Source organism: Chamaea fasciata, unplaced genomic scaffold, assembly GCF_029207755.1.
Source record: "Chamaea fasciata isolate MVZ Bird 193981 ecotype frontalis unplaced genomic scaffold, bChaFas1.0.hap1 SCAF_25, whole genome shotgun sequence".
Taxonomy (NCBI): Eukaryota; Metazoa; Chordata; class Aves; order Passeriformes; family Sylviidae; genus Chamaea; species Chamaea fasciata.
This window is the reverse complement of record NW_027094110.1, coordinates 4,363,179-4,389,404: the sequence shown is the minus strand read 5'-3', so window position 1 is coordinate 4,389,404 and position 26,226 is coordinate 4,363,179. Positions and strand designations below refer to the sequence as shown.

At 53.2% G+C, this 26,226-nt stretch overlaps 2 protein-coding genes and 1 long non-coding RNA gene across 8 annotated transcripts; all 3 read left to right on the top strand.

The window, feature by feature from the left end:
* The first annotated feature begins 747 nt into the window (after positions 1 to 747).
* On the top strand, positions 748 to 4,431 carry PIM1 (Pim-1 proto-oncogene, serine/threonine kinase). 2 transcript variants are annotated; one of them, XM_066203889.1, is made up of 6 exons: positions 803 to 960; positions 1,051 to 1,157; positions 1,247 to 1,297; positions 1,628 to 1,994; positions 2,607 to 2,783; positions 3,031 to 4,431. In XM_066203889.1, the coding sequence occupies exons 1-6, from the start codon at positions 879 to 881 to the stop codon at positions 3,180 to 3,182; spliced, it is 936 nt and encodes a 311-aa protein (XP_066059986.1). In that variant the 5' UTR covers positions 803 to 878; the 3' UTR covers positions 3,183 to 4,431. The 2 variants fall into 2 exon arrangements, with proteins under 2 accessions (XP_066059987.1, XP_066059986.1); XM_066203890.1 differs by having other exon boundaries at positions 748 to 1,157.
* Positions 4,432 to 4,652: 221 nt separating this feature from the next.
* LOC136301072 (probable serine/threonine-protein kinase MARK-B) lies at positions 4,653 to 10,587 on the top strand. Of its 5 annotated transcripts, none has more exons than XM_066203891.1 (3): positions 4,653 to 5,455; positions 10,120 to 10,296; positions 10,370 to 10,587. In XM_066203891.1, the coding sequence occupies exons 1-3, from the start codon at positions 5,290 to 5,292 to the stop codon at positions 10,393 to 10,395; spliced, it is 369 nt and encodes a 122-aa protein (XP_066059988.1). In that variant the 5' UTR covers positions 4,653 to 5,289; the 3' UTR covers positions 10,396 to 10,587. The 5 variants fall into 5 exon arrangements, 3 of the variants coding, with proteins under 3 accessions (XP_066059988.1, XP_066059989.1, XP_066059990.1); XM_066203892.1 differs by having other exon boundaries at positions 4,655 to 5,455; positions 10,388 to 10,587; XM_066203893.1 differs by having other exon boundaries at positions 4,682 to 5,455; positions 10,442 to 10,587.
* An 802-nt stretch (positions 10,588 to 11,389) lies between these two features.
* On the top strand, positions 11,390 to 12,405 carry LOC136301120 (uncharacterized). Its single transcript, XR_010723795.1, has 2 exons — positions 11,390 to 11,479; positions 11,629 to 12,405. It is a non-coding gene; the product is annotated as an uncharacterized lncRNA (long non-coding RNA).
* Positions 12,406 to 26,226: the final 13,821 nt, after the last annotated feature.

Below are 26,226 nucleotides of genomic sequence, written 5' to 3'. Positions count from 1 at the left end.
GGTTGTATTTAATCCTTTTTCTTAACACTAAAGGGGCTAGGATCTCACCAGCATTTCCAGTAAACCCCATTCGATTTCAAGCAATTCATCCCACAAGTATGTGTGGGATGCCAGGAACTCCTCGGTCTTGCTTAGGAGCAGGAGCCCAGATGGGCTTTGTCTGGAATAATTCAGCTCCCAGTGGCTGGAGCTCTTTGCTCCAAATGCTAATAGAGTGAGTAATCAGAGATCTCCATCCAGTCAATTATTTATCTTATCTCTGGAACTCGGGGATGCATCTCAGCCAGCGACTTCTGCGGAAAAAAGAAGACCGGGAAAGAAACTTTAAAAAAAAAGGGATGTTAGTCAAGAGTCCCCAGCTGGAATGGCCACATGGCCACTTTTACTGGAAAGGGGAAAAGTTCAGGCACGGGTTGGCCCGTGACGAAGCAACATCGGGGTGACAGCGGGGGCCGCCTAGCACGGCGGGCAGCTGCAGTTCCCGGGCAGGCTCGGAAGCGCACCGGCACCGGCACCGGCACCGGCACCGGCACCGGCACCGGCACCGGCGCCGGCACCATCCGCGGCCGCCGCTCCGGGCGGGGGTCCCGGGCGGGCAGCGGGACCCGCGCGCGCCGCCGCCGCGCCCGCTCCCCATTGGCCGCCGCGCGCGGGGGGGCGTGACAGCACCGCATCGCTCCGCCCCCCGGGGCGTCCGGCCCCGCCCCCGGCCCCTGCGGCTCGCGGGGCCGGCAGGGGCCGCGCGCCACACGCGGCCGGGCCTCGCGCGGAGCGGCCGCTCGCGCGCGCACCCCGCCCGCTCCCGCCGCCCTCACAGCCCTGCCCGGCGCCCAGCCGCAGGTGCCGCCACCGGCCTCGCCACCGGCCCCGCCACCGGGATGCTGCTCTCCAAAATCACCTCGCTGGCGCACCTCCGCTCCGGGACCGCCGGGGAGCTGCACCCCGCCAAGCTACAGCCAGGTCAGGGACGCCCGGCTCGGGGGTGCCCGTCCCGGCTCGGGGCCGACCGGGGCAGCGGGCGGAGCGCTGACGGGCGGGTCTCGTCCACAGGGAAGGAGAAGGAGCCGCTGGAGCAGCTGTACCGGGTGGGCCCGTTGCTGGGGAGCGGCGGCTTCGGCAGCGTTTACTCGGGGATCCGCCTCTCGGACGGCGCCCCGGTAAGTGGCGGGGCCGGCGGCGGGCGGAGGAGGAGGGGGCTCGGCGGGGCGGGCGCCGAGCTCATCCCGCCGTTCTCCTTGGCTCGCAGGTGGCGATTAAACGCGTGGCCCGGGACCGCATCTCGCAGTGGGGCGAGCTGGTGAGTGAGCGGGGCCGGCGGGAGAAGCCGGGGCGTGACGGGCGGGGATGAGCCGAGACGCGGGAGGGTGGAAACCGGGACAGCGCGGGGGGAGCGGGTGTGGGGTCAGCGGGGGACGCGGGGCATCCCGGGCCGGGGAACGCCTGGCGCTGATGGGGGCGGGCAGGAGGACACCGGCATGCTCAGGACCGGAGGGAGCGGGCGGGGAAACACCGGAGCATCCCCTGGGCGAGGGGATGCCCAGGACAGGTGGGTGCGAGGAAGGGGACACAGAGCTTGCACGGGCGAGGGTAGCTCAGCCCCGCTGATGGCAGCGTGGTCCCCCCGCAGCCCAGCGGCAGCCGCGTGCCTCTGGAGATCGTGCTTCTGAACAAGGTGGGCTCCGGCTTCCACGGCGTCATCCAGCTCCTGGACTGGTTCGAGCTCCCGGACAGCTTCGTGGTGGTGATGGAGCGTCCGGAGCCGTCGCAGGACCTCTTTGACTTCATCACGGAGCGGGGGTTCCTGCCGGAGGAGATGGCGCGGGGGCTGTTCCGCCAGGTGCTGGAGGCCGTGCGGCACTGCAACAACTGCGGCGTCCTGCACCGCGACATCAAGGACGAGAACATCCTGCTGGACCTGGCCACGGGCGAGCTCAAGCTCATCGACTTCGGCTCCGGCACCTTCCTTAAGGACACGCTCTACACGCAGTTTGACGGTGAGCCCACAGCCGGGGGACACTCCCGGTGCCGGGCGTTGCGCGGACGGGCCGGGCTCCGGAGGCTTCCCCGTGGCGGGGGGGGAACGGCATGAATTCTGCAGCCGCTGCCAAGTTGCTGTTTGGCACGGGGAGGATGTTGTGAAACGGGAGCCGGCTCCCGGCCCTGCTGACAGCCTCCGTCACCCAGCCTGGCTCGGGCTGGGGCGGGGGAAGCCAGCGTGACAAACACCCCGGGGAGGGGGAGAGCAGAGAGAGGGGGGGGTTTGTAAAACCCGAGCACCGGCCGGTTTGCTTTGCAGGTGCGGAAGGGCTGGGGCTGCTGCTCCGCTCCCCTTGTTTGCCTTCGCTTATAATTTTATTTTTTTTGCCATTGCGGGGGGGAAAGGCGTGGTTTTTCCCCACCCGTGGGTGGGTTTTTTTTTCTCGCTTGTAACGGCCGGGCCTTCCCCGGGCCCTGCTGCCCTCTTCTGGCACGGACGCCTTCCTTTTACAACCCAAAGTTTGTAAACAAGAGTCACGTGCTGGCGGGAAGGCGGGCGGGTCACGCCGGGTGCCAGCGACGCCCGGGGATGCTCGGGCGAGGGGCTGATGGGCTCCTGTGTCCCGCAGGAACGCGGGTGTACAGCCCCCCGGAGTGGATCCGCTTCCACCGCTACCACGGCCACTCAGCCACCATCTGGTCCCTGGGCGTCCTGCTCTACAACATGGTCTGTGGGGACGTCCCCTTCGAGCAGGACGAGGACATCATCCGGGGACAGCTCTTCTTCCGACGGCGCATCTCTCTCGGTGAGTGTCCGGCCCTGGCACGTGGCTGGGACATTGGGCTGTGGGAGGCAGCAGCTCACAGGGAGCTCTGCAGGACCTTCATCTCCCGCGGGTGGCTGAGGGAGGTGGCACATGTGCTGCCATCCTGCTCTCCTCCCAAACACAGGGTGGATGGGCTGGGCTGGGCGCAGCTCGGACACTGGATGGTGGCACAGGGTGGACAGGAGCCTGCTCTGACTGAGCCCTACTTGCTGGTTTCTCTCCCCAGAGTGCCAACACCTCATCAAGTGGTGTTTGTCCATGCGCCCCTCGGACAGGCCGTCGTTGGAAGACATTTTCAACCATTCTTGGCTGCAGGACATTCACCTGGAACCAGCTGAGATCCACCTGCACAGTTTGATCCAGGAGCCTGACAAGTAACAGCTCCATGCAGCTCCTGGTCATAAGAAGCAAAGAAAACCAGACTTTTTCATCTTGACCATAGCACTGAGCAGGGATACTGAGATGTTCTCAGATGGGAACACGCATATTTTGTCCTAGAGCTGAGCTGGGGTCCTGCTCTTCCAAGTTCTGGTAGCCACCATCCAAGCCAGCTGTCCTGGACTCCATCTGAATGACCTTGTCTCTTCTGAGATTTTACCAGTAATGTTTTTTTGAACTGGTTTTGGAGGCTATCAAGTGTCATCTTGACCTGCTGAATTGGATGGCGAGAGGATTTCAGACCTGACTGCAAGAAAAGCTTCAATGGGGGAAAACTGTGGGGAGGGCAGGGCCTGTGGCCAAGTGGCTGTCCCTTCTCACTGTCCCTTCTCACTGTCCCCATGCTCGTGTGCCTTCTGTTTGATCTGAGCTGTGCTGGAGGAAAGAGTTGACTTTTCCTACAGTGCTGCTTTTCTGAGACTCGCCTGGGCCTATAATTCCTTTTCCCTTTTCAAAAAGGAAATGGGTCAGAAGATGTTTGGGAACCAAGTGGGTTATGCCTCGCCTCCTGTGCCTCCATCCCACATGGGTTTTCTGGGGTTCTTTGCTTCTCTGTGCCCTCACAAATGCACAAACAATGCAAACCAACAGCTGTAAATGTGTACATAATTCTACAAAGCAAAGCTCGATGTACAGTTGTGAATAGTGATAACATTTTGCCTTTTTTTCTCATTTCCAGTTTTTGTTTTTAATTTATTATCATGAATTTGTTGTTTGTTTTTTAAAGGAAGAGTTCGAGCCTTTAGGATAACTTATTTATTTATTTATAATTCATGTGGGTTTCCAGCCCATGCCTTGCTTCTACAGCTGCTGATCCCCCGGTTTTCCATTCGGGTTTTCCCTCTGTCTCTGTCCTGTGTCCATCCCTGGGCCCGTCGTGTTTCTGTCGGATATCTGGTGGAGGTGTGGGGTGGCTGCTTCTCCCCAGCTGTCTGTGTACATAGTTCTGGGTGCTGTTCTTTCCTTGCCACGTGCAGATCTCAGTTTGCAGATAAATTTGAGTTTACTCCACGGGTGACCTGTTTTTGGGGCTGGGGAGGGGGGAGCTGGCCCAGGCTGTCTGCACTGTCCAGTCTGTACCTGTAACCAAGTGTGTAGCCAGCGGATTTTGTTAATAGTTGATATTGTACAGGGGAATTGGGAAATCTTATTTTTTTTATGCGGTTTTAAATAAAAACAAAACACTTGATGTGATGGAGACATTCCTTCGTTGCGGGGCGGGATGGAGGATATGCTGTGGGTTGTGGGGTACCAGTGACCACACCATGGCTACTCCAGGAACCTTGCCCCCAGCCAGACTTGGCTCCAAAGATCCCAGCCCAACACGAACTGGGACCAGCTAGTCAAAAGCACCACAGGGACAGCCGGATCCTTCCCTCCACAGGGTGTTTCCAGAGCCGACTGCTCCTGGCAGCTCTCCTGGGAGAGATCAAAGAGGTGCTGAGCCCTTTTCGTTCCCATTCATCCGCAGGCTGGTGCGGAGCATGTGCTGGAGCTGGCGAGTAAACAAACATCAAAGCGCCCTTACGAAACGCCGGATGTTGTCAGCCAAATTCAATTTTGGTAAGGCAGATCCTGTTGCTCCGGCTCCGTTGGGTGTTGCATGCCGGGGGCTGGTGGGTGCAGGAAGCTGCCAGCGGGCTGTCCCCACCTCCAGCTCGGCCAACGCAGAGGAGCAGAGGAAGCTGATCTTCAGATTACGAGAAGTCGGTCGCTATCAGTCAGCAGCGGATGAGTTTTTTACCCTCCAAACTGTCAAACCCCATTTCCAGCTCTGCGGCACTTCAGGGTTGTTTGTTTGTGTGTTTTCTTATCTTGATTTGGGTGGTTTTTTTTTTTTAATTAGTTTACATGCGTTGAATTTTGGAGCCCTGACTCTGCGTGACCTCCTGGAGCAGCTTCTGCTGCGTGCACAGGGCTGTGTCTGCTGCAGGGAAGGGGCAGCTTTCCCCTTCTATAGGTGACTTTGCAAGTGCCCAGATGAGATCTGACACAACAGGACCCTCCTCTCCTTGGCTTGCTCCACGGCTTTTTCCTTAATATCCCCATGTCCAGTAAGCAGTCCCCTTCCCCAGCTCACTCTGGGCTCTCCAGTCCTGCTTTCCAAGCCATGAGGCTGCTAGGAGAGAATGGGGGACCCTGGAGCCACATCCCAGCCTCCTGGAGTGACCTGGTCATCATCTGTGTCTCTGCCTTGGTGAAGGAAGTGTTAAGTTGGTTTGTTTGTTTTGCTTTTTGCCTTTTTCTTGGGGTTTGTTTTTTGGGTTGGTTTTTTTTTTTTTTGTATTTCACTCAGCTGCATCTTTCATCTCCTTGGGGCTGCTTGAAGCAGGAAGCGCAGCTCCAAACGCCGTCTAAGTTTAGGCCTATTTTGAGCTGTGGTTTGAATCTACCCTCCTCTCTCTCTTTTCCCCTCAAGACCATCCAGGAAGCTGCTCTTACATGAACACAAACATCCCCACCACACCTCCTGCTACCCCATGGAGCCCCCGGCGTGGCCACTGTCCCCCCCAGCACCACCAAAACACTATCGCGGCCTCGCTGCGGGCTGAGCCTGGCCCACCCTTCCCGTAAGCGCGCGCGACTGTTGCGGCGTTTCTTAGAAAACTGAGCAGAGAGGCTGAGCAAGTCCCATGTGGAGCTGGGTGCTGATAGTCCCTTGGCTTCCGCCTGTGGCTGGTGATTTTGTCACCCCCAGGCTTGTGCTGCAGGCGCGGGACAGAGCTGGCGTGTCCCCAGCAAGATCCCGCTGACCCAGGGGCCCGTCCTGTCCAAGGGCTGGGTGTCGGATTGGTGTTTGATCCCCAGTGCACCGACATTCCTCAGCAGTAATACATGCACAAGTCTGAGTGCCACCAGATTTGTAACCCAAGCCCCTCTGGAAAAAGATCGGTGCATGTTTGATTCCCTGAGCACCAGCCTTCCTGAGCAGTAACACCTTCACGAGGACAAGAGCCACCAGATTCGTGTTCCAGGTCTCTGCCACAGGGAAAGGATCATGGCAGACGTGATGGGAGACTAAAGGTGGGCACTTCCAGCATCAATTCCCTGTTCTCCCCTCCAGGCTGCCCATGATCATCCTTGCACTCGGGGCCTGGGGGGAAAAAGTGCCCTTTTCACACCTTATTTTTCCTCACTGAGGGGATATTTCCTGCATTTTGAGGCCATGAGATATGACAGGAGAGGATAAAAAGACAGGAGTTATCCATTGGGAGGTGATTCAGAGGAAGCACTGCTTTCCCACCTCCCTTACACAAATTTTTCTTGCTCCCCCATGTCAGAGGCGAAGCACCCACAATGCAGAAATTGGGAAAAAAAACAGTCAAGCAGGACCAGGAGGAGATTTCAGTCTGTTGGAACTCCAGTTCTGGGAGCACTGGAATCCCACGGATGACTGAGGTCTTTCAGAGGCCCAGCACTCATCACACCTGTGCCTTTCTGTACACAGCCATCCCCTGCTAAGGTGCTTGGTGCTGCAGGAAGGACCAGCCAGGGGAGCCTGGAGGCGCAGCAAGACGGAGATTTATGTTTTACACATCCCTTTTTGGGAATGGGATATGAGCAACAGCCAAACTTCAGCCAGGCTGGAGAAAGGCAGATGAGCACCAAGGAGAAAAGGCACCTGGGGAGCAGGGGCCAGGCTCACCGCAGGGACCTGAAGAGCCAGAAACTCGGAGGTGGCACCTCACCACCTCCCTATCCTGAGGAAAACATCCAGCTGCCCCCGAGGCACCGTCTCAAACCCTTTGGCCTTCTTGGCACAGTGACTCACAGGAGCTATTTTCGACTCCTGCCTTAGGTCGAGGTGAATTATCAGCAAACCATGTGTCCCACGGCTCTGGCTGCCCGGGAATGAACCCTTGTGGAAATCAGTCTCCGAGCGCTTTGCCAGCGGCCTGTGTGGCAATAGCATCATCTCCATGTGGGGAAACTGAGGCACAGTGACCCAACTCGCTGGAGATCTTTTGTGGTGGAGCTTGAGCTCACCTGCTTTCCCCTGCCCTCTTTCCTCAGGCTGAGATTTGCTGTAAGAGCTCACAGCTTTAATCCCCCACATGTCCCCACGTCCCCTGAGCAGGGGATTGAATCCTGCAGGAGACCAAAGCCCTGCCCCCTCTCAGTGTGAAACCAGGGTGAAACTCGTCCCTTCCCAGGCCGCCTGTGATATTTCCCCATTCTGCTGGGACAGCAAGGGGGGCCAGGTGCTGGTTTCAGGCACCTGGAGCCCCCCTCAAGACCAGAGTCTCATGTTTTGGGGTTTGCAGTGACTGTTTTAAGGACAGATCTGCACAAACCCTGCTTCCGTGACACATCGAAACTGCATCACTCAGCCTGCGAGTTGGTGGGGGTTTTAAAGAGGAAAAAACACTTTATTCACCATAAAAAACCCCAAACCAACCGCAAAACCTTTCCAGTGTGTAAAGCTGAGTCAAATTTAGCAGCTTCGGCTAGAGAAACATTTTGAAAGCTGTAATGGGAATGTTTCTTTCATCCCTTTCCAAGCTTTTGGTCCCCTACCTCCAGGGTAATATTTTTCTGTCCTTATTCACTGGGTTTATTACAGTTAGGAGGGGGTTAAGCAACCCCAAAAATGAAACAACAGCTCCTGTTACAAACTGCAACAGCCACTTCAGTGGCCCTCAAATACCACAGAGGCACGTGTGTGAATACGAGGGGCAAGGGGGTGTCGGCATGGAGATCTCACCCTCTGAGAAAGCTGTGAGAGAAACAGAAGCGGCAAAATGTCACTTCAGGTCACCCAAAATTCTCCATCTCTCTCCCTGAAATGGGCAGGCAGGGCTGGGGCCCTCAGCATCAGCAGCAGCCCCAAGGGAATCCAGCCGTGCTCTGCCAAGCGTGCAGCGCCGATGTGCCGTGGCAGCCCCGGTCTCAGTGCCAGGCTACTCCGTGGAGTAGATTACTCCCTGGAGAGTGCGCACACTCGCAGGGGTGCACACACATGCCTAGGTGTGTGTCGATCCCCCCCAAAGCACACAGATTTGGCTCCTTTCGGCCCAGTTTGGCTCCTGCCTTCGTTAATCAAGGCCTTGACCGTAATCAAGGCGCAAATGTGAATGCCAAAGACTTGGATTTCACCCTCCGGGTGGGTCTTCTCACCTTTGGGGAGCGGAGCAGGATGTGGGCAGAGCAGACAATGAGCCCCCCACCCTCGCCAGGGCGGAGGGGTCACTCCTCTGTTGCTCTAGCAGGGTGTTTCCAAACAAAACCTTGATAAAGCCAATACGCAAAGCAGGAGAGAAGATGATGTGTGAATTGCCATGGAAAAGCGGGAGGGGAAACTCCAGGAAGGATCCAGCCCTCAGGCTGGGGGAGGAACAGCAAAGGCAGCGGATAGCCCGCCTGCAAGGACAGCGGGACCCAAAGGAGCTTTGCAGGAATTCACAGATGCTAAAAGTGACTCTGGGACAGATGGACGGACTGTCCGTGCTCAGCCCCCACTCCCGCTCGCGCGGGGAATGGTTCCCATTTCCCAGAGTTTGCAGGCGTGTTACGGGATGAGGGGATTTCTGATAACATTGTTGGATGTGTTGTGTATGATAATTATCCCAGGGGTTTTGAACTCCGGGTGGGAAGGAGCGGCGTCTCCACCCAGCTCCTTCCTGGAAACTTCGCTAATCCAACACAGCCCCTCTGGCCAGGAGGACAGCGCTCTCCCTGCAGCTGGGTACCCTCAAATGTGTTATTTTGCCAGCTCTGAAGTTTCTTTTCTCTGCTTCGGCTTCGAGATGGGAAAAGGAACTGATTCTTCTCTCTCGAGTTTCATTCTCGTTCAGAATCGAAAGCTGCTGGAGATGCTGGGCTCGTTGTCAGAGATCCAGGGCTCGGCTCTGCCCCCCGAAATATCTCCCCGTACCCGGGGAGCGGGTGATGGAGAGGGAAGGAGCAAAAAGCGCGGGCTCAAGGAAAGCCGGCAGGTGCCTGTGCCGGTGCTCAGGAGCCGCGACGAGCCCGTGCCGCCCTCTGCTGTCAGTCCCAGCCTCCCCAAACGGGCGGGTTTGCAGAAAATCCCCCCTTTTAGAATCTTTCTTTCTTTTTTTAAAAGCGCTTCCAGCCCTCCCGTGTCCTGAAAGGTTTCCTATCCCTTAAGGCTTGGTCGACTTGGCCACGGGCAAGGTGAACATTGTGTTCAAGAACGGACAGGACTCAGTGCTCTGGTCTAGTTGCCGAGGTGGGGAACAGCCAAAGGTCAGACTGGATGATCTCAGAGGTCTTTTCCAGCCTAAATAGTTCTGTGGTTGAATTCAGTTGTGACACATTCCTCTAGACCCAAAGTGCAGGTAAGGCCACCATGCTCTGGAGGTTCCCCTTGGCTGGGGGTGACAGCATTAATTCTTCAGCCACTGCCAAGTTGCTGCTTGGCAAGAGATGGATGTTGTGAAACAGGAGCTCCCGGCTCTGCTAACAGTCACCTACACTGGCTCCAGTGGGGACTGGGGTGGGAGCCCGTGTGACAAAAACAGCCTTGAAGGGGCAGCAGAGGCGGCTTCAGGACGTGGGCTCTGTCTAGTTTCATCCGCAGGCACAAAGGGCTTGGGTTGCTCCTCTCCCCTTGTTTGCTGTGGTTCACGATTGGGTTTTTTGCCCAGTGAAGGGGAAGATAAACACAGGTTTTCCCCGACCCGTGGGTGGGTTTTTCCTTGCATGTAAAGTCCAGGCCTTCCCCAGGGTTGCATTGCTTTTTCCAGCACCGTGAGCCTCATTTCACACACCCCAGAGTTTGTAACCAAGACCCAGGGGCAGGAGGGAAGGCAGCAGGTCCTGCCATGTGTCCCTGGGCAGCTCCTGCATCCCCGGGGATGCCCGGGTGAGGGTCTGGAGCGGCACCATCCACCCCATGTGCTCCTGTGTCCCGCAGGAACGCGGGTGTACAGCCCCCCGGAGTGGATCCGCTTCCACCGCTACCACGGCCACTCAGCCACCATCTGGTCCCTGGGCGTCCTGCTCTACAACATGGTCTGTGGGGACGTCCCCTTCGAGCAGGACGAGGACATCATCCGGGGACAGCTCTTCTTCCGACGGCGCATCTCTCTCGGTGAGTGTCCGGCCCTGGCACGTGGCTGGGACATTGGGCTGTGGGAGGCAGCAGCTCACAGGGAGCTCTGCAGGACCTTCATCTCCCGCAGGTGACTGAGGGAGGTGGCACATGTGCTGCCATCCTGCTCTCCTCCCAAACACAGGGTGAATGGGCTGGGCGCAGCTCGGACACTGGATGGTGGCACAGGGTGGACAGGAGCCTGCTCTGACTGAGCCCTGCTTGCTGGTTTCTCTCCCCAGAGTGCCAACACCTCATCAAGTGGTGTTTGTCCATGTGTAGTAAATTAATAAATGAAATAAATAAATAAAATCTTTCGTGTGTGTGTGTGTGTGTAAGCAGAGTGGTATTTTTATCCTTTTTTTTTCAATCCCAGAATGGTTTGGGTGGAAAGAAACCTTAAGTTCATCCTGTCCCATCCCCTGCCATGGGCAGGGACACCTTCCACTGTCCCAGGGTGCTCCAAGCCCTGTCCAGCCTGGCCTTGGACACTTCCAGGGATCCAGGGGCAGCCACAGCTTCCCTGGGCAGCCTGTGCCAGGGCCTCCCCATCCTCAGAGAGAAGGATTCCTCCCCAATATCCCATCCATCCCTGCCCTCTGGCAGTGGGAGCCATTCTTCTTGACCTGTCATTCCAAGCCCTTGTCCAAGCTTCCTCTCCAGCTCTCCTGGAGCCCCTTTAGGCTCTCAGGTGTCCCTGGAACGTTTCCTTCTCCAGGCGGGACATTCCCAGCCTGGCTCCAGAGCAGAGGGATTTTAACTCTTGTTCCGGGCGGGCTCGCCCTCCCCGAGCCCCGAGCCAAGATGGCGCCGCCGGGGGCGCTGAGGCGGCCGGGGGGCTCCGCCTGCAGCTCCCACTGCGCTCGCTGGGCGGCGCCAGCCAGAGCGGGGCTGGTGCCTAGTGCGCATGCGGTCCCCGCCCACGCAGCAAAACTACATCTCCCGGCATGCACCACGACCCCTGCCTGGCCACCTGGAGGCGAAAGACTCAATTTCCCGGCATGCTGCAGGGAAGAAAACGCGAACACGTGATCCAGGCTCCGCTGCTTTCTGACCCTTCGGGGACACCGTCTATTCCGCCGAGCCCGGAAGTGCCGCCGAGCCCACATGGGTCCCACATGGCCCCCGGACACTCCCGGGCGATCGGGCCCCGACACCGCGCTCGGCCCACCCCGCCCTCCCGGTGAGCCCCCAGCGCCCGTCCCACCCTGCCCGCATCCCTTCTCCCTCGGTGTAATGGCAGCTCGGCGCCGTTGGGCCGTTCCGCTGCTTCCTTGACTGACGCCGGTACCGGCAGCGCCGGCCCGTCCGTCATCCGCCATCCCTGCACAGGGCGGGACGTTATCCTCAGCTCCCCGCAACCCCCACCGGGACTCCCCCTGGCCGCACCGGGGGCTCCTCCAGCCCCGCTCACAGCTGGAGCCCGGCCGGACCGCGCGTCTGTGGCTTCACCCCTCAGTGCCACCTCCTGTGTCACCTCCTGTGTCACCTCCCTCACAGCCGGGCCCGGCGCAAAGGGCGGCTAGAGGAGCTGTTTGTTCAGGCCTGGGGCAAACCCGAGGGAAAAGCTGCTCGTGAGACAGCGAACACCGCGGAGGAACGGGGAGGAATCCCCCGGGGGACAAACACCGCAGGGCTCCGGGGCCGGTGACAGCGGGGAGCGGGCTCAGGTTGCTCCAGGGGAGGTTTAGGTTGGATATTAGGGAAAATTTCTCTCCGGAAGGGGTTGTCCAGCCCTGGCACAGCTGCCCAGAGCAGGGGTGGAGTCCCCATCCCTGGAGGGATGGAAAAGACGTGTGCATGTGGCACTTGGGGACACGGGTTGTGGTGGCCTCGGCAGCGCTGGGGAATGGTTGGACCCTGATCTCAGAGGGCTTTTCCAGCCTTAACGATTCTCTCTGTGTTTTGTGGACTCAGCAATCTCTGCAAGACAAGTTTCCTCTATCCAGTTCGCAGACAGTGTGTGCAGCACAAGGACAAACACTCCCCTCTGACTGCTGCCAAACAGCCCTCTCTGGTTTATTATCCTGCATTTTGGAGTACTGAAGTATTGATTGTGTTTGCTTGTATTTGCAGTTGATTTGCTTTAATAAAATACATAAATCTTCACTTGTATTTCCTGACAAAACCGATTTTGTGAAGAACAAATGTGTTATTTCCACACGACTGCAGCGTGTGCCTAAATGATTACTTCAGGATTTGTCTGTAATTATGGAAATGAGAACTTCACACATTGATGTGAAGGTCGGTATTTGCTTTCTTTCATTCTGCACAGAACTGTTGACAGTTTTTATTGTGTAACTGAGCACCAGAGCAGCTTCCAGGGAACCCTGCAGAATTCCCAGGCGCGGGATTTTCTGCAAAAGAACTGCCGAGGCAGGAGAGTGAGATTTCTAAAGGCACTCAAGTGCTTTGGGATAGCTGGGATGGTTCCCAGCCAGGTGGTCAGAGCATCCGTGGGACTGGCAAACCCCAGACAAGCCCCCAGTGCTCCTGGGGAGTGAGGCAGGGACCTGCTGAAGGCAGCAGAGCACTTTTTAAAGCGCTGCTCTAAGAGCTGAGAGTCTCCGAGGTGCGTTTGGTGCCTCCACCCAGCATTTCCTGGGGCATCCTGGTGGGAACGTGCTTTCCCAGGAAACTGGTGCTGTTTAAACTGTGGCATTTTGGGGGCAGCCTGGCTGAGTGGAAAGCTGTGGGGACATCGTGAGAGAGTCCCCAAGCGCTCCCCCCACTGCCCACAGCACGGGGGAGGCTTTGAGTGTGTCTGAAATCCAGTGGATCTGTCACTCCGTCAGAAGTTCTCATTGTCCAGCCGCCATAAAAACCCTTTGGGGCGTTCTCCCTCCACCCAGCGCACCGCCTTTAATCACGGGAGGGGAATGCGAGGTGCAGAGCGCTGCTCCTCTCGCCTCTGCCCTCGGCTGCCACACCGGGGGACACCGGGGGACACCGAGCCTGCCTTCGGTGAGCTCGATGTCCTGGCTTTGCCCGGGGGCAGCGCAGCAGGGCCTGGGCTGGCTCCTCCTAAAACACACAAGCAAAGAGCCAGGAGCAAGGTCCAGTAAGTGTAAATAGCGCAGATCGGGGCAAACGAAAGTAAAGGAACGCAAAGAACGGTTTATAAAAGGCTCAGAACGGCGCTCCCGGGCCGGGGCCGGGCACAGCGCGGAGCTGCGGCACCACCGCCAACCACCAGGGGGAGGCAGAGCGCGGCCGGCGGGGCTGCGGGCCCGCCGCGCCGAGGGACAGGGGCACAGCGCGGGGCACCGGGGGACAACGAGGGACACCGGGGGACAGCCGTGGCCGTCCCGCGTCCCCTCCCCTGCCGCCGGGACGCGGAGGAGCCCGGCCGAGCGCTCCGCGGGGCGGCCGCCGTTCCGCGGGGTGGCGGGGGAACAGCGGCGGGCGGGCGTGCTGCAGTACCGGCTCCGGCCGCGGGAGGGCGCGCGGGGCCCGGGCCAGGGGTCCCGGCGGTCAAGTTTGAAACGGAGCGAAAACTCTGATCGTACAAACTCCGTCACCAAAAACTGCTTGTGCAAACTCCGACACCAAAAACTGATTGTGCAAACTCCGACACCAAAAACCCTGATTGTGCAAATTCCGTCACCAAAAACTGATTGTGCAAACTCCGACACCAAAAACCCTGATTGTGCAAATTCCGACACCAAAAACCCTGATTGTGCAAATTCCGACACCAAAAACTGATTGTGCAAATTCCGACACCAAAAACTGATTGTGCAGACTCCGTCACCAAAAACCCTGATTGTGCAAATTCCGACACCAAACACTGATTGTGCAAACTCCGGCACCAAAAACCCTGATTGTGCAAATTCCGACACCAAAAACTGATTGTGCAAACTCCGGCACCAAAAACCCTGATTGTGCAAATTCCGACACCAAAAACTGCTTGTGCAAACTCCGGCACCAAAAACCCTGATTGTGCAAATTCCGACACCAAACACTGATTGTGCAAACTCCGGCACCAAAAACCCTGATTGTGCAAATTCTGACACCAAAAACTGCTTGTGCAAACTCCGACACTAAAAACCCTGATTGTGCAAATTCTGACACCAAAAACCCTGATTGTACAAATTCCGTCACCCAAACCTCTGATCGTACAAATTCCGACACCAAAAACTGATTGTGCAAATTCCGACACCAAAAACCCTGATTGTACAAATTTCATCACCAAAACCTCTGATCGTACGGATTCTGTCACCAAAACCTCTGATCATACAAATTCCGTCACCAAAAACTCTGATCATGCAAATTCCGTCACATAAAACTCTGATCGTACAAATTCCGTCACCAAAACTTCTGACTGTACAAATTTTTGTCACCAAAATCCTGATTGTGCAAATTCCGTCACATAAAACTGCGATTGTATAAATTCCATCACCAAAAACCTCTGATTGTACAAATTCTGTCACCAAAAACTCTGATTGTGCAAATTCCTCCACCAAAAACTCTGATTGTGCAAATTCCATCACATAAAACTCTGACTGTGCAAATTCTGACACCAAAAACTCTGAACGTACAAATGCCCACACCAAAACTCTGATTGTACAAATTCCAAAACCTAAACCTCTCGTTGTACACATTCTGACACCAAAACCTCTTACTTTACACCTTCCAACACTTCTGCACCTCTCACACACCTCACACACCTCACACCACCCTGGGAACTCTGCCTGAATGGCACATCTGTCACAGGAGAAAAGGGTTGATGATCTTGAGCAGACAAATTCGCAGTAAGAGGCTCCTTTCCTGTCACCTGAACCAGGTGAAATTTCCCTACGAGGCACTCCCAGTCATCAGTAATGCTGATCCCAAGGGGATACCTGATGTGCCACGTGCAGAAAGTCTCTGTTAAGAAAAGACTGAAGCTCCCAACCAGAATTACCCAAGGCCAGGTGGGGCAGAGCTTGGAGCAACCTGGGACAGTGGAAGGTGTCCCCGCCATGGCAGGGGGTGGCACTGGATGATCATTAATGTCCCTTCCCACACAAACCATTCCAGGATTCTGTGATTCCTTCAGCTTCCAACAGTGTAAATGCTGGCGGCACTCAGTGATTGTCCTCTCAAACACTTCCTGCTCCTTCCTTTCCTGTTTGCTCCGCCTTCTGTGTTTACACACTGCCTTGGAGAAATGTCACTGAAATGAACAATTCCAAATGAACAATTCCGGTCACGGCGCTTCTCTTCCAGATTGGTCCTCAGGGGCTTACCCTGCAAACCCAACAAATCTAACTTCCCAACCTGGCCTGGCTGTCTCAGAGTGGTTTTGGGAGCACTGAGGGGGGGTTTGAGGATGTCTTGGGTGTTTTGGGGCGGATTGAGCTGGTGTTCATCTGAGTTGGTGCTTAAAGGGAGGGGTGGCAGAAAGGGAGGAAAGGGGAGGGAGAAAGAAAACAAGGAGAGTGATGAGACAAGGGAAGGTGAATTTTTAAGGTGGGGAGGAAGAGGGGGAAGGAGATAAGGGGGGCAAGTGTGAGGGAAAAGGAGAGAGAAAAGAAAGGATGGACAGGAAAAATGAGGGTGAGACAGGGAAGGGAACAAGGACAAGTAAGAAATGAAGTCAGGAGAGGAAGGGAAGAGGGGGAAAAAAGCAGGTGGGAAGTGAAAAAAAGGAAAAGGAGGAAGAGGAGATGAGGGGAAATGAACTGGGGAGAAGAAATCTGTGAGGCTGAGGAGCTGCCCTGTGGATACCCCAGGCAGCATCTCCCCCTCTCAGGGCTATGCAGGGACAGAGAAAAAGATGGACCTGAGTGAGAATTCAGAATAGGAGAGGAGAGCCCGGGGTGGTTTTTAAGTAATTCCAAGAGAAGATGCCCAGAGTGTGGAGATGCCTTTGAGAAATCAAAGGTGGGAAGCCGGGAGGAAGCGCTGGCTCAGGACACCCAGTCTGGGATCCAGTGGGAGATGCTGGGAAGAAGAAGGAAGAGAAGAAAGAGGGAATTCCAAGTCTCCAAGAGCAGCAGTGGGGCTGTGACTGAGGGAAGCCAGGGCTCTGAGGGCAGGAAGGAACCCCAGGTGTCCCCCATCTCCCCACTCAAAAGCTGTTCCCTGCTCTGCAGGCTGCACCTCATCTCCTCAGGGTACCCTAAAGATCCCCACACCTAAAGCAGGTGTCCCACCTTGGATCTCTGTGCTTCTCCAATGTGGGATGTCCTCTGCAGAGTGATTCTATCCTTTCCTTTTTTAATGGATATTGGCACTAACACTGTGCAGGACGATGGACATCTCTTTAAATCAAAAATACAGTCTGAAAAATACAATTAAATTAAAAATACACACGTCCAGGTGGAAGCCAGCCTTTTTCTTGAAGGGACAAGACACAGTAAGTTCTAACTTAGTTCTTCTCAGTGTTAGGAGATTCTTGTCATTACAAAACAGCTTTTCCTTTTGTTGCTGACACGAAGTTGCGGAGGAAGAAATGAAGACCTTGGAGGGTTTGTGTCACACTACACTGACTTTGGAGTTCTCCACTCACTCTCAACAAATATTTCTTCCACCACACTGCCCATCTCACAGGGTTACTGCGACAGCAGCTCTGCCCAGATTTTGTGAAAAATCTGTGCAACAAAAATCACAAGTTAGTGCAGAGAGGAAATACATCAAGTAAGCTCTAAATAACACGCAGACTAAACAGAAAATAAAAGAGATTTTCTATCAGAGGTGAGTGTTCTGGTGGACATCCCAGGGCTGTATCAGACAGAATCAGAATTTTGAATTTGCTGTCAGTTGTAGAGGATGATCTGCATCTCTTCCTCTGTGTTTCTTTTGAGGTTGGTGGGGTTTTGATGTTTTACATGGTGTGTTTGTTTTTTTTTTTTTTTTTTTTTTTAATATGGCTCTTGCTTGCACCATCTTTCGTGCTTAGGAAATTTACCATAAACATTTGGGTTTTCTTGTAATACAAACGCTTTTCTTCTCCTTAAGAAATAATGAGCATAAGGAAATCATCACCAGTGGGTTGGGCTGAGTGAACTCAAACCCACCGCATCCACACCCTCTCCAAAACGCCACTCCTGCACAGAAATCCACCTCATGTTCCATCAGAGGTTCTTCCTTCCCTCTCCTTCCATGTCTGTCCCAGCTCGGATGAGTCCAGCCCCACCTGCCCTCCCCAGGGCTCTCCCTTCCCTGCAGGACCACAAACATGCACTGGTCCATACTGGGAAGGATCAGAAAGGGCAGAAGAAAAGCTGGGGAGGAACAAATGGGCCACCCAGGCTGACCTGAGGTTGCTGCAGCCACCGCTGGGTGGTCTCAGCCTCCCCTTCACCCAGCACCTTCTGGCCGGGTCATTCTCAGTGGGTGGGCAAGAGAAATCCTGGTCACAAAGAGGAACGTGTTTGCCACAGCCTTTATCCGAGGAAAAACTCACCCCAGGCTCCACCGAGGTTCAGTTTGGAGTGCTTTGTGCTTCCTGACTTAAAGGCGATCAAATGAACTGTGGTGGGTGTTGGATTATTGGAATGTGGCTGCTGGAGGAGGAAGGGCAATATCTGGAGATAGGAAAGGGTCTCCTGGCCTCAGATGCCAATTCCTCAAGTTTTCCTTCAGAATCCTTGGGGTTTTTACAATTTCAAAGCTTTTTGTGGGTCCCTGTGGGTGAGTAACCACCGCAAACCCTTGAGGTGCTGCCTGCTCCATTCCAGGCTCGTGTGTCTGTGCTCCCACTCCTACCTCGCTCTGCAGTGCATGGAACCACAGAAATCAGGGAATCCTGGAATGGTTTGGGTTGGAAGGGACCTTAAACCTCACCTAGTGCCACCCCTGCCATGGGTAGGGACACCTTCTATTGTCCCAGGCTGCTCCAAGCCCTGTCCAACCTGGCCTTGGACACTTCCAGGGATCCAGGGGCAGCCACAGCTGCTCTGGGCACCCTGTGCCAGGGCCTCCCCACCCTCACAGGGAAGAATTCCTTCCCAAAATCCCATCTACACCTCTACTCCTTCAGTTTAAAACCATTCCTCATTATCCCATCACTCTCTTCCCATGAGGATGTATTTCCTCACGGCTTTCTCCAACAACTTAGAAATTTCCTGAGAAGTTTGGCTGCGTGGAATGGCACTGTCAAACCCGTGCCCTGAATCAGAGCACACAGAGATGAGCCCTGGACAGTGAGGGATGGTGATTGCAAACCTTTCTTAAGGTTTCGTAAGGATGGGCAGGAAAAATGAGAGTAAGACAGGGAAGGGAAAAAGGACAGAAGTAAGAAATCAAGTAAGAAATCAAGTTGGGAGAGGAGGGGAAGAGGGGGGAAAAAAGCAGATGGGAAGTGAAGAAAAGAAGGAAAAGGAAGAAGGGAGAGTGAGGGGAAATGACCCAGGAGAAGAAATCTGTGAGGCCAAGGTGCTGCCCTGTGGATACCCCGGGCAGCATCTCCCCCTCCCTGGACTGTGCAGAGACACAGAGAAGAAGATGGACCTGAGTGAGAATTCAGAAGAGGAGGGGAGTTAGAATTCCAGAGTTGTGTCTTTCAGGAGTTCATCGTTTCCTCTGGCAACCCCCAAAATGCTGAACGTGGAGTGTGAATCCTTCAGTGATCACTAAACCACAGATCAGAGCAATCAGAGCAATATCTCGGTCAGAAACTCCTGGCAAAGCCATCAACCCTAAGCAACAACCACTAAAGCTGGGTGAAAACCTGGAAATGCTGTTAACAGTTGCTTTGCAGCTGCTTTGGGGGTAATTTTTTTTTTTTTGGCAGGAGACAAGGCAGAATAGTAGATCCTGGCAGCAAAATGGTATTTCTGAGAAGTCTTTTACACTAAAACCTCATTTAACATGTTCACAATTCCAAAAAAACCCCTCTCTTCAATTAAGGCATTGAATGGTGTTTCCTATGATGAGCTTCAGGAAAAAAAGGGGCCAAAACAACCTTGAATGCCACGTGAGGTAATCTTAAACCAAATCAAAGGTTACTTAAACATTCAGAATGAGCAGGTTGGGTGTCAAAGGCAGGACAGTGACTGACTGAGAGCTCTTGCTGCTCTTCTGGGGCAGAACATCTCAGGGACAAAAGATTTCACAGTGAATATTCCGAAATGTGCTATGGAGAGAAAGCTGATGAGAACAAGCACAGGAGGAAAAACCCAACCAACACAACAGCTTTGCTGATCCTGTGTGACTGACGCTTTCAAAATGAAGCTGAAATGAAAACATCCGAGCCTTTACCTCTGCAATAGGTGATATCCCAAATTCAACCCGGTAAAGAGCGAGTGAGGATTTGTGCTGGGTCAGTGATTTATGATCTGTGCAGCGCAGGCTTGGGGGAGTCTGACAGAGCTCCCAAATGGCCCCAGACACAAACCCCACATTGTGATAAACGTGAAGACAAAGCCGAGCTGTGACCCAAGAACACTTCTGATGAAAGACAAAGAATTCGGGCAGACCCCGTGGTTTTCTGATGGTCCTTTTCCCTCCAAACAATTCCTTCATTTTTCACCAGGCAGCACCATCCAGCCTCAACAGCTAAACTCGACAGGCATTTTTGCCTGCTGGGGTTTTGCAGGGGTTAGTTTGACTACTGATAAAGCCTGTAGTGTTATGAAATTAAGTCACATTAAATGGATTGAACAGAGAGCATTAATCTGGGCAAATTACTCCCAACCATTAGAAAACCACGGCTGTGGCAAAGTCGGACAATGGTTTCCATTAGAGAATAGAAAATTAATGCCATATATAACCTCCTTTCTCCTAGACCCTACAGCTCAAGGAAGCTTTTTGTTCTACTGTGATACAATTTAGAAAATATTTCCTAGCTCTTTGGTAGTGCAGATGATTTGTTTTCCCTGTTCAGTTACTGTGAGGGGCTGGGATGATGATGGGTGAGAACACTTTTCTTTTGGAGAACCCTGAACTCCAGCTGAGGGGAGAAGGTGTGGGAAGCAGAGAGGAAAGTAGCATTCTTTTATTTGTTTGGAAGTGTCACAGGAGGTTAAAGCAGGCTGGTCACAGTCCTGGTGTGCCTTTCCAAGCTCTCTCTGGCAGAAGCTTTGCCATCTGCGGTAACATCTGGGCAGGGGAGAGGTGCGGAAGAAATTATTCATTCTGCAATTAGGCTGGAGATTATCGGGAAATAGAAGTTTCCTCATGTCTAAAGCTCCTCTTGCCCTCCGAACTCCCTCTTTTGAGATTTTTCTCCCATATTTCAGCCATCCAATAATCTGCTTCCAGCCAACCACTGCCCGAACACTAGGTTCACTGAATAGGTTTTTCCACCTAATTGCCATATTCTCATCATTTAGGGATCCTGGCACCTGCTGTGCTAAGGATGTCTCTGCTGCCTCCGGTGCTTCCTTCCCTCCTCTTTTCCATGGAAAAGAATCTTTGTATTCTGCTAGAAATAGCTCCCTTATCTTATAAAAATACATCAGAGACACACAACCTTTGCTTAGACAGCCTTTTCTTCATACAGTGACCCTTCCTTTAGTGAATTTGTGAGTTTTCATTTCAATTATTTATCATCAAAAGGTTCTTTCCCCCCCTCCAGACTGAATCCATAGTGCAGCAGAAAGGTAGAAAAAAACAAAAACAAAACCAAAACCCTCTTATCTCTGTGTTCATTATCTCTAGGGCCCATATTCACAGGAAATTAAACATCTGAGCACACCAGTGCAGACTGAAAACGGTCACCCATGTTATTTATCTTATTATCAGGAAATGCTTTTGAGACAAATTTCAGAGGAAAATTTACTCAAGCCCCTTGAGTGAGTGTTTGTCTCCCTGAGTTTTTCTGAATTACCAAGGGCAGAGTTGAGCAGTTAACTGCACTTTGTGTGCAGTACAAGAGTCTCAAGCATCCAAAAGGACACTGAAAAGTCCTCAAGTCTGACACAGACTATCAGAATAATCTTTACAAAGAATATAAATAATCATTACAAATAACATTTTAAAAGCATTCTTGGTGGGACACACTTGGAGGGAAATCCAGTGGTTTTATCCACTTGCTTCCCATCTCTCAGCTCCATCCTCAGTCAGCAATATTCCTGTGCTGGCAGCCTGAGGAGAAAACTCAGCGTTTTTCATTCTGATCATCAAAAACCTTGTGCTGAATGTTGGAGACCAAGACAAAGCCTTCATTGAGGGAAACAGGGAGAGTGCCTCATTCATGAGGGCAGGCAGAAGGAGTCAGGAAGATGAAATGACATTTTGCAGGCCCATGGACAGCACTGAGTGGCGGCACTTTGGAGCACATTACCCACATGGAATTCCCTGCGTGGAGTGTTCACAGCTGGCTTTGCTCTGCTGGGCTGGAGCAGCCCTGATCCCAGCTGTCACCACACCCTGGTGACATGCCCAGGGCACTGCCTGCACACAGGGGCTGTCACAAGAGCTGTTTGGTTCCAAAGGTGGCACGGACGGGTTCAGCTCAGTCTGGCTCAGGAGTTTCTCCCGCAGAGCTCCAGAGCTGGCTGAGAGCAGGACAGGAGCAGCATTCCCGGCTGGAGCACTGAGCTCAGCTCATCCCAGGGTGGAGCCCCTCTGTTGTGAAGCCACACTGGGAGAGCTGGGAATGCTCAGCCTGGAAAGGAAAAGGTTCCAGGGAAAGCTGAGAGCCCCTTGCAGGGCCTGAAGGGGCTCCAGGAGAGCTGGAGAGGGACTGCAGACAAGGGAAGGAGGGGGAGGACACAGGGAATGGCTTCCCACTGGCAGAGGGCAGAGATGGATGTGATATTGGGAAGGAATTCTTGCCTGTGAGGGTGGTGGAATGGAATGGTGGGATGGAATTCCCAGAGAAGCTGTGGCTGCCCCTGGATCCCTGGCAGTGTCCAAGGCCAGGCTTGGATGGGGCTTGGAGCAACCTGTGATGGTGGACGGTGTCCCTGCCCACAGCAGGGATGGAACAGGATGAGCTGTAAGGTCCCTTCCAATACAAACCATTCTGGGCTTCCATGATGTGAGAGTGGATGGATCACACCAAAAAGCAAATGGTTCTCTGTCTTGAAAAGCTCTTTGCTTGTAGGAACTGTAAGTGCAACAAGGGCCAAACAAAACGTGTTTAGGGAATTCCCTTTTTATTAAAGTTACCCACAGAATGCAAGGAAAAATGGACAAACAGGGAATGTTGCCTGTAAAGTTATTAGGAAAGAAAATTGAGTAAATTTACTAAATTAATTGCTTCCAATAAGAGCAGCAGTCAGTGCAGCCTTCTCACTGCACATTGACCAGATGCCATTAAAGCAGCTCCTCCACAGAGAAAAGATAAATTAACGCTCATTTGGCTCAGTCAAGCACAGCAAGTAAATTACTTTCTAAATAAAAACAAACATAGCCAATAAACATAACCAGTGAATGTTGTAATCTAAGGCGTGATACAATTTGGAATGTTGTTTTCCGTCATTCTTGAAGCTGTTGGTGTGTTTAAAGTCCCTTCCAGCCCAAAGCAGTCTGTGATTCTGTTCCGTGATTCTCTGTCATGTTTTGAAGTCCACGACTCCTGTGTGCTCAAAACCAGCTGGGACAGGGCCCTCAGAGGGCAGAACCCACCTCAAGAATTCCCTGGAGTGTTGTTCTGTCAGACCCAGTCCCCAGAGTGGCGATTCCTGAGGAACGTCAATTCCACCTTCCCATACATGAGTCTTACTGCTCAGTCCAAGGGATTTGCTTTCCCTCTGCACAGGCTGAGCTGTACATCCCAGAACACAGAATTTGCTCCGCTGTGTGGTTTCAGGAGGCTGATTCCCCACTGGAAATCAATGGATGACTCAAAGCCAAGACAAAAAGCAGCCTTGTGTGGCAGCCCGGGGGATGCTGTGTGATCCTCTGCTGCCCAAGGCGCTCACACACAGCACTGCAGCAATTCCAGTTGACTTGAAAGGGTGCAAAGGGTATTTTCATCTTTATTTTGCTCTGTTGGAGCGAGTGGCACTGTTTATGTTTAAATAATCCATTTACTCTTTCAAAAAAGGAGTTTGGCATCCACAGAGATGAATCAAAGTGGCCGTAACTGAGCAGATGGAATTGGGCAATCCTCCCCTTGGATGCTGCTGTTGTAAACAGCTGGAAAGAGGAATTCAAGTACCCTCAGCTGCAGGAAACTCGTGTGGTGTTGGGGACACCTGCCTATTTCTGGGGCAGCTCTGTGTGCTCCCCTCCCCTGAAAAGCCCCCCGCATGGTGGGGAGATAAATTAATAGAGCGTGAAAATATCTCACTGCTTTTTTTCTTTCCATCTGTGACAAATCCACTTCAGAACACTCATTGATAGGATTTTCCCCAGCAAGCTGGTGCCTCCTCAGGTACAGAGCAGTGAGCTCACTCTTCATTTCAAAGACCTCTCTGAATGGAACCTTAGATTTAACACATACTGTATAAAAGTGCCTGGAAGGGGGCGACTTTTTGTTGCTTTTCTGAGACGAACATTTGGGAGATCTGTGTCCAAAATGAGTTCTGTGTGTGAAGTGTTTCTCACCTGGGAGTGAGCTATTCCTGTTTGTTACACTGATCGAGCAGACAGGGGTGAGATTTTACCTCTCTGGGAACTGGGCTATAAATGTGCTCCTAAAGCCTGCAAGAGCAGGAACTCACCTGTCCAACTGGGTCATGGTGCAAGGAACTTCAATTCTTATTCCCAAATACACACGGACACAGGAGGAGGGATCCTCATTGCTAAGCCTTGCAATAAACCTTGCGGAATTCTTTAAGAGATACAAGAAATTTCCTTTACAAACTCGCTGTAATAAATGAACTTCCCTTTGGTTTCAATTTCCAAATCCAATATGTTTGTAGGAGGTGTTTAAATTCCCTCATTATTTCTGTGGCAGTAACTCCACACAGTTTTTTGAGCTGTTGCATAAAAAAAAAAAAAACACCAACAGAAAAAAACCCCAACAACCCAAAATCTCTTGTTTCTTGGTGTAAATTATGACATTACGCTGAACTGGCACTGATGAAAACCAGGATCACAGGTACTGAATACATTTGGTGCATGAGATTTGGCTCTGACATATTTATGAAACACTGCAGCTAAACTACTTCATGTAGTATTTATTTCAGTCAGTGTCGGACTAACAGAAAGCAATGGGATTTTGGGAATTACTGGGAGAGGGCACTGGTAAACTGGTCTGTGTTCTTTGTTAACTGCACCTGTAAACTTGTATTTATTTCAGGATTTCCTAAAGGGAATGATGACAAAGGGGAAATGTCATTGGCAGAATAAAACTCGAGCACTGCAATGCAAACGCTGCTGTTTTCATTGGTGGAAAATACACATTTAAATTTTATCTAGCTCAGAATACAAAGATCAGCATGCTGGTTAATCCCAAATTATTGATCAAATTTAGACAAGCTGGGGGTTTTGAGGAGGTCAGCCTGGCTGCAGCACGCCGGAGCAGCAGACAGCAAATACAAAGCTAAATTGCTTTTTCCACTCAACTGATCTGAACACAGCCCCTGGACACAGCAAGTGCACAGTTTGTTAAAAGTGGGTGTTTGTATAGCAGTGGTCACCAGCTCAGGGGAAAAGCCACGAGCTGCCACAGGTGGGAAAGTACTTAAGAGCACAGTGAAAGGAGAGCTTAATTAGCCCCGGATTGTGATGAACTTACAGTCTGTTAATTCACACAATGAACACAGAATGCCACAAGAGCATCAGCCCAGCCTCTGGAAAAGCTCATCTCTCACAGTGACCTGCTTTGATAGTTATTTTTGGCAAGTTGTACCCAATCCGTAGACTGACAATAGCGAATTGACTCATGGATGATAACCAAAACTGGGGTTTGGCTACAGCTCTGCATCAGCAGGTTTTTGTGTTTAAGGCTTGCTAAGGACTTATTTAATATCAACGTATTTAACTAGGATTCCTGTAGGATCCACAGTGGATGAGGAACTTCCCGGGTTTTATTTCCAGCCCTCGCCCTGGCAGTAGCCCCTGGCACAATCTGTCACCGTGTGGGGATCAATACAAACCCCTGGCCCTGGCTGTCGATTCCATGTGCTGGTCCATGCTCTGAGCAAGGGACAAAGCCATGGAGAGGCTGGAAGAGCAGCTGTGGGATGGCTGGAAGGGAGGAAATGAACAAAGCAAGAGGAGGAACCTTCCTGCTCATATAAATCCGTGTGTGGGTCCCTTCCTCCGGCCAGAGCTCAGCGGAGGGATGGACACCTCCCCATGAGGAAATGCTGGGAGAGCTGGGGATGTCCAGCCTGGAGAGGAGAAGGCTCCAGGGAGAACTTAGAGCCCCTTCCAGGGCCTAAAGGGGCTCCAGGAGAGCTGGAGAGGGACTTGGGACGAGGGAGGGAGGGACAGGACAAGGGGGAATGACTTCCCACTGCCAGAGGGCAAGGATAGGAGGGATACTGGGAAGGAATTCTTCCCTGTGAGGGTGGGGAGGCCCTGGCACAGGGTGCCCAGAGCAGCTGTGGCTGCCCCTGGATCCCTGGAAGTGTCCAAGGCCAGGCTGGATGGGGCTTGGAGCACCCTGGGATAGTGGAAGGTGTCCCTGCCCATGGCCAGGGTGGAACAGGATGGGCTTCCAGGTCCCTTCCCACCCAAACCATTCTGGCATTCCAGGATATCACAGATGTTAAACACCCCTCTCCTGTCACCACAAACCCCAGCTCTTCCATGCTCCCTGTTCCCTGTGCTCAGCCAGGTTCTCCCCAGCCCAGCATTCTCCTCACCGCACCCTCCTTGTAATTCACCCACCACCTTCTCGAGCTGCTGATGGAGCTCTCAGAGCTGCTCTCCACAATTCACCCTCCCAGCCTCACATTCCAGCAGGAAGGCCAAGTGTCTCCCACAAAGGCAGGTGTCCAGGCCAAAACCATCATGGCTCTGGGAGAACAGCAGCATCTTAGGAACAGTCTTCAAATAAACCCATGTGCCAGAGTCCTTCCTCAGGAGAGGAGCATGAGATCTCCTGGCCACAGACTGCACCGAAGTCCTCACGATGTTAATAAACCCCAGGAAGCTTTA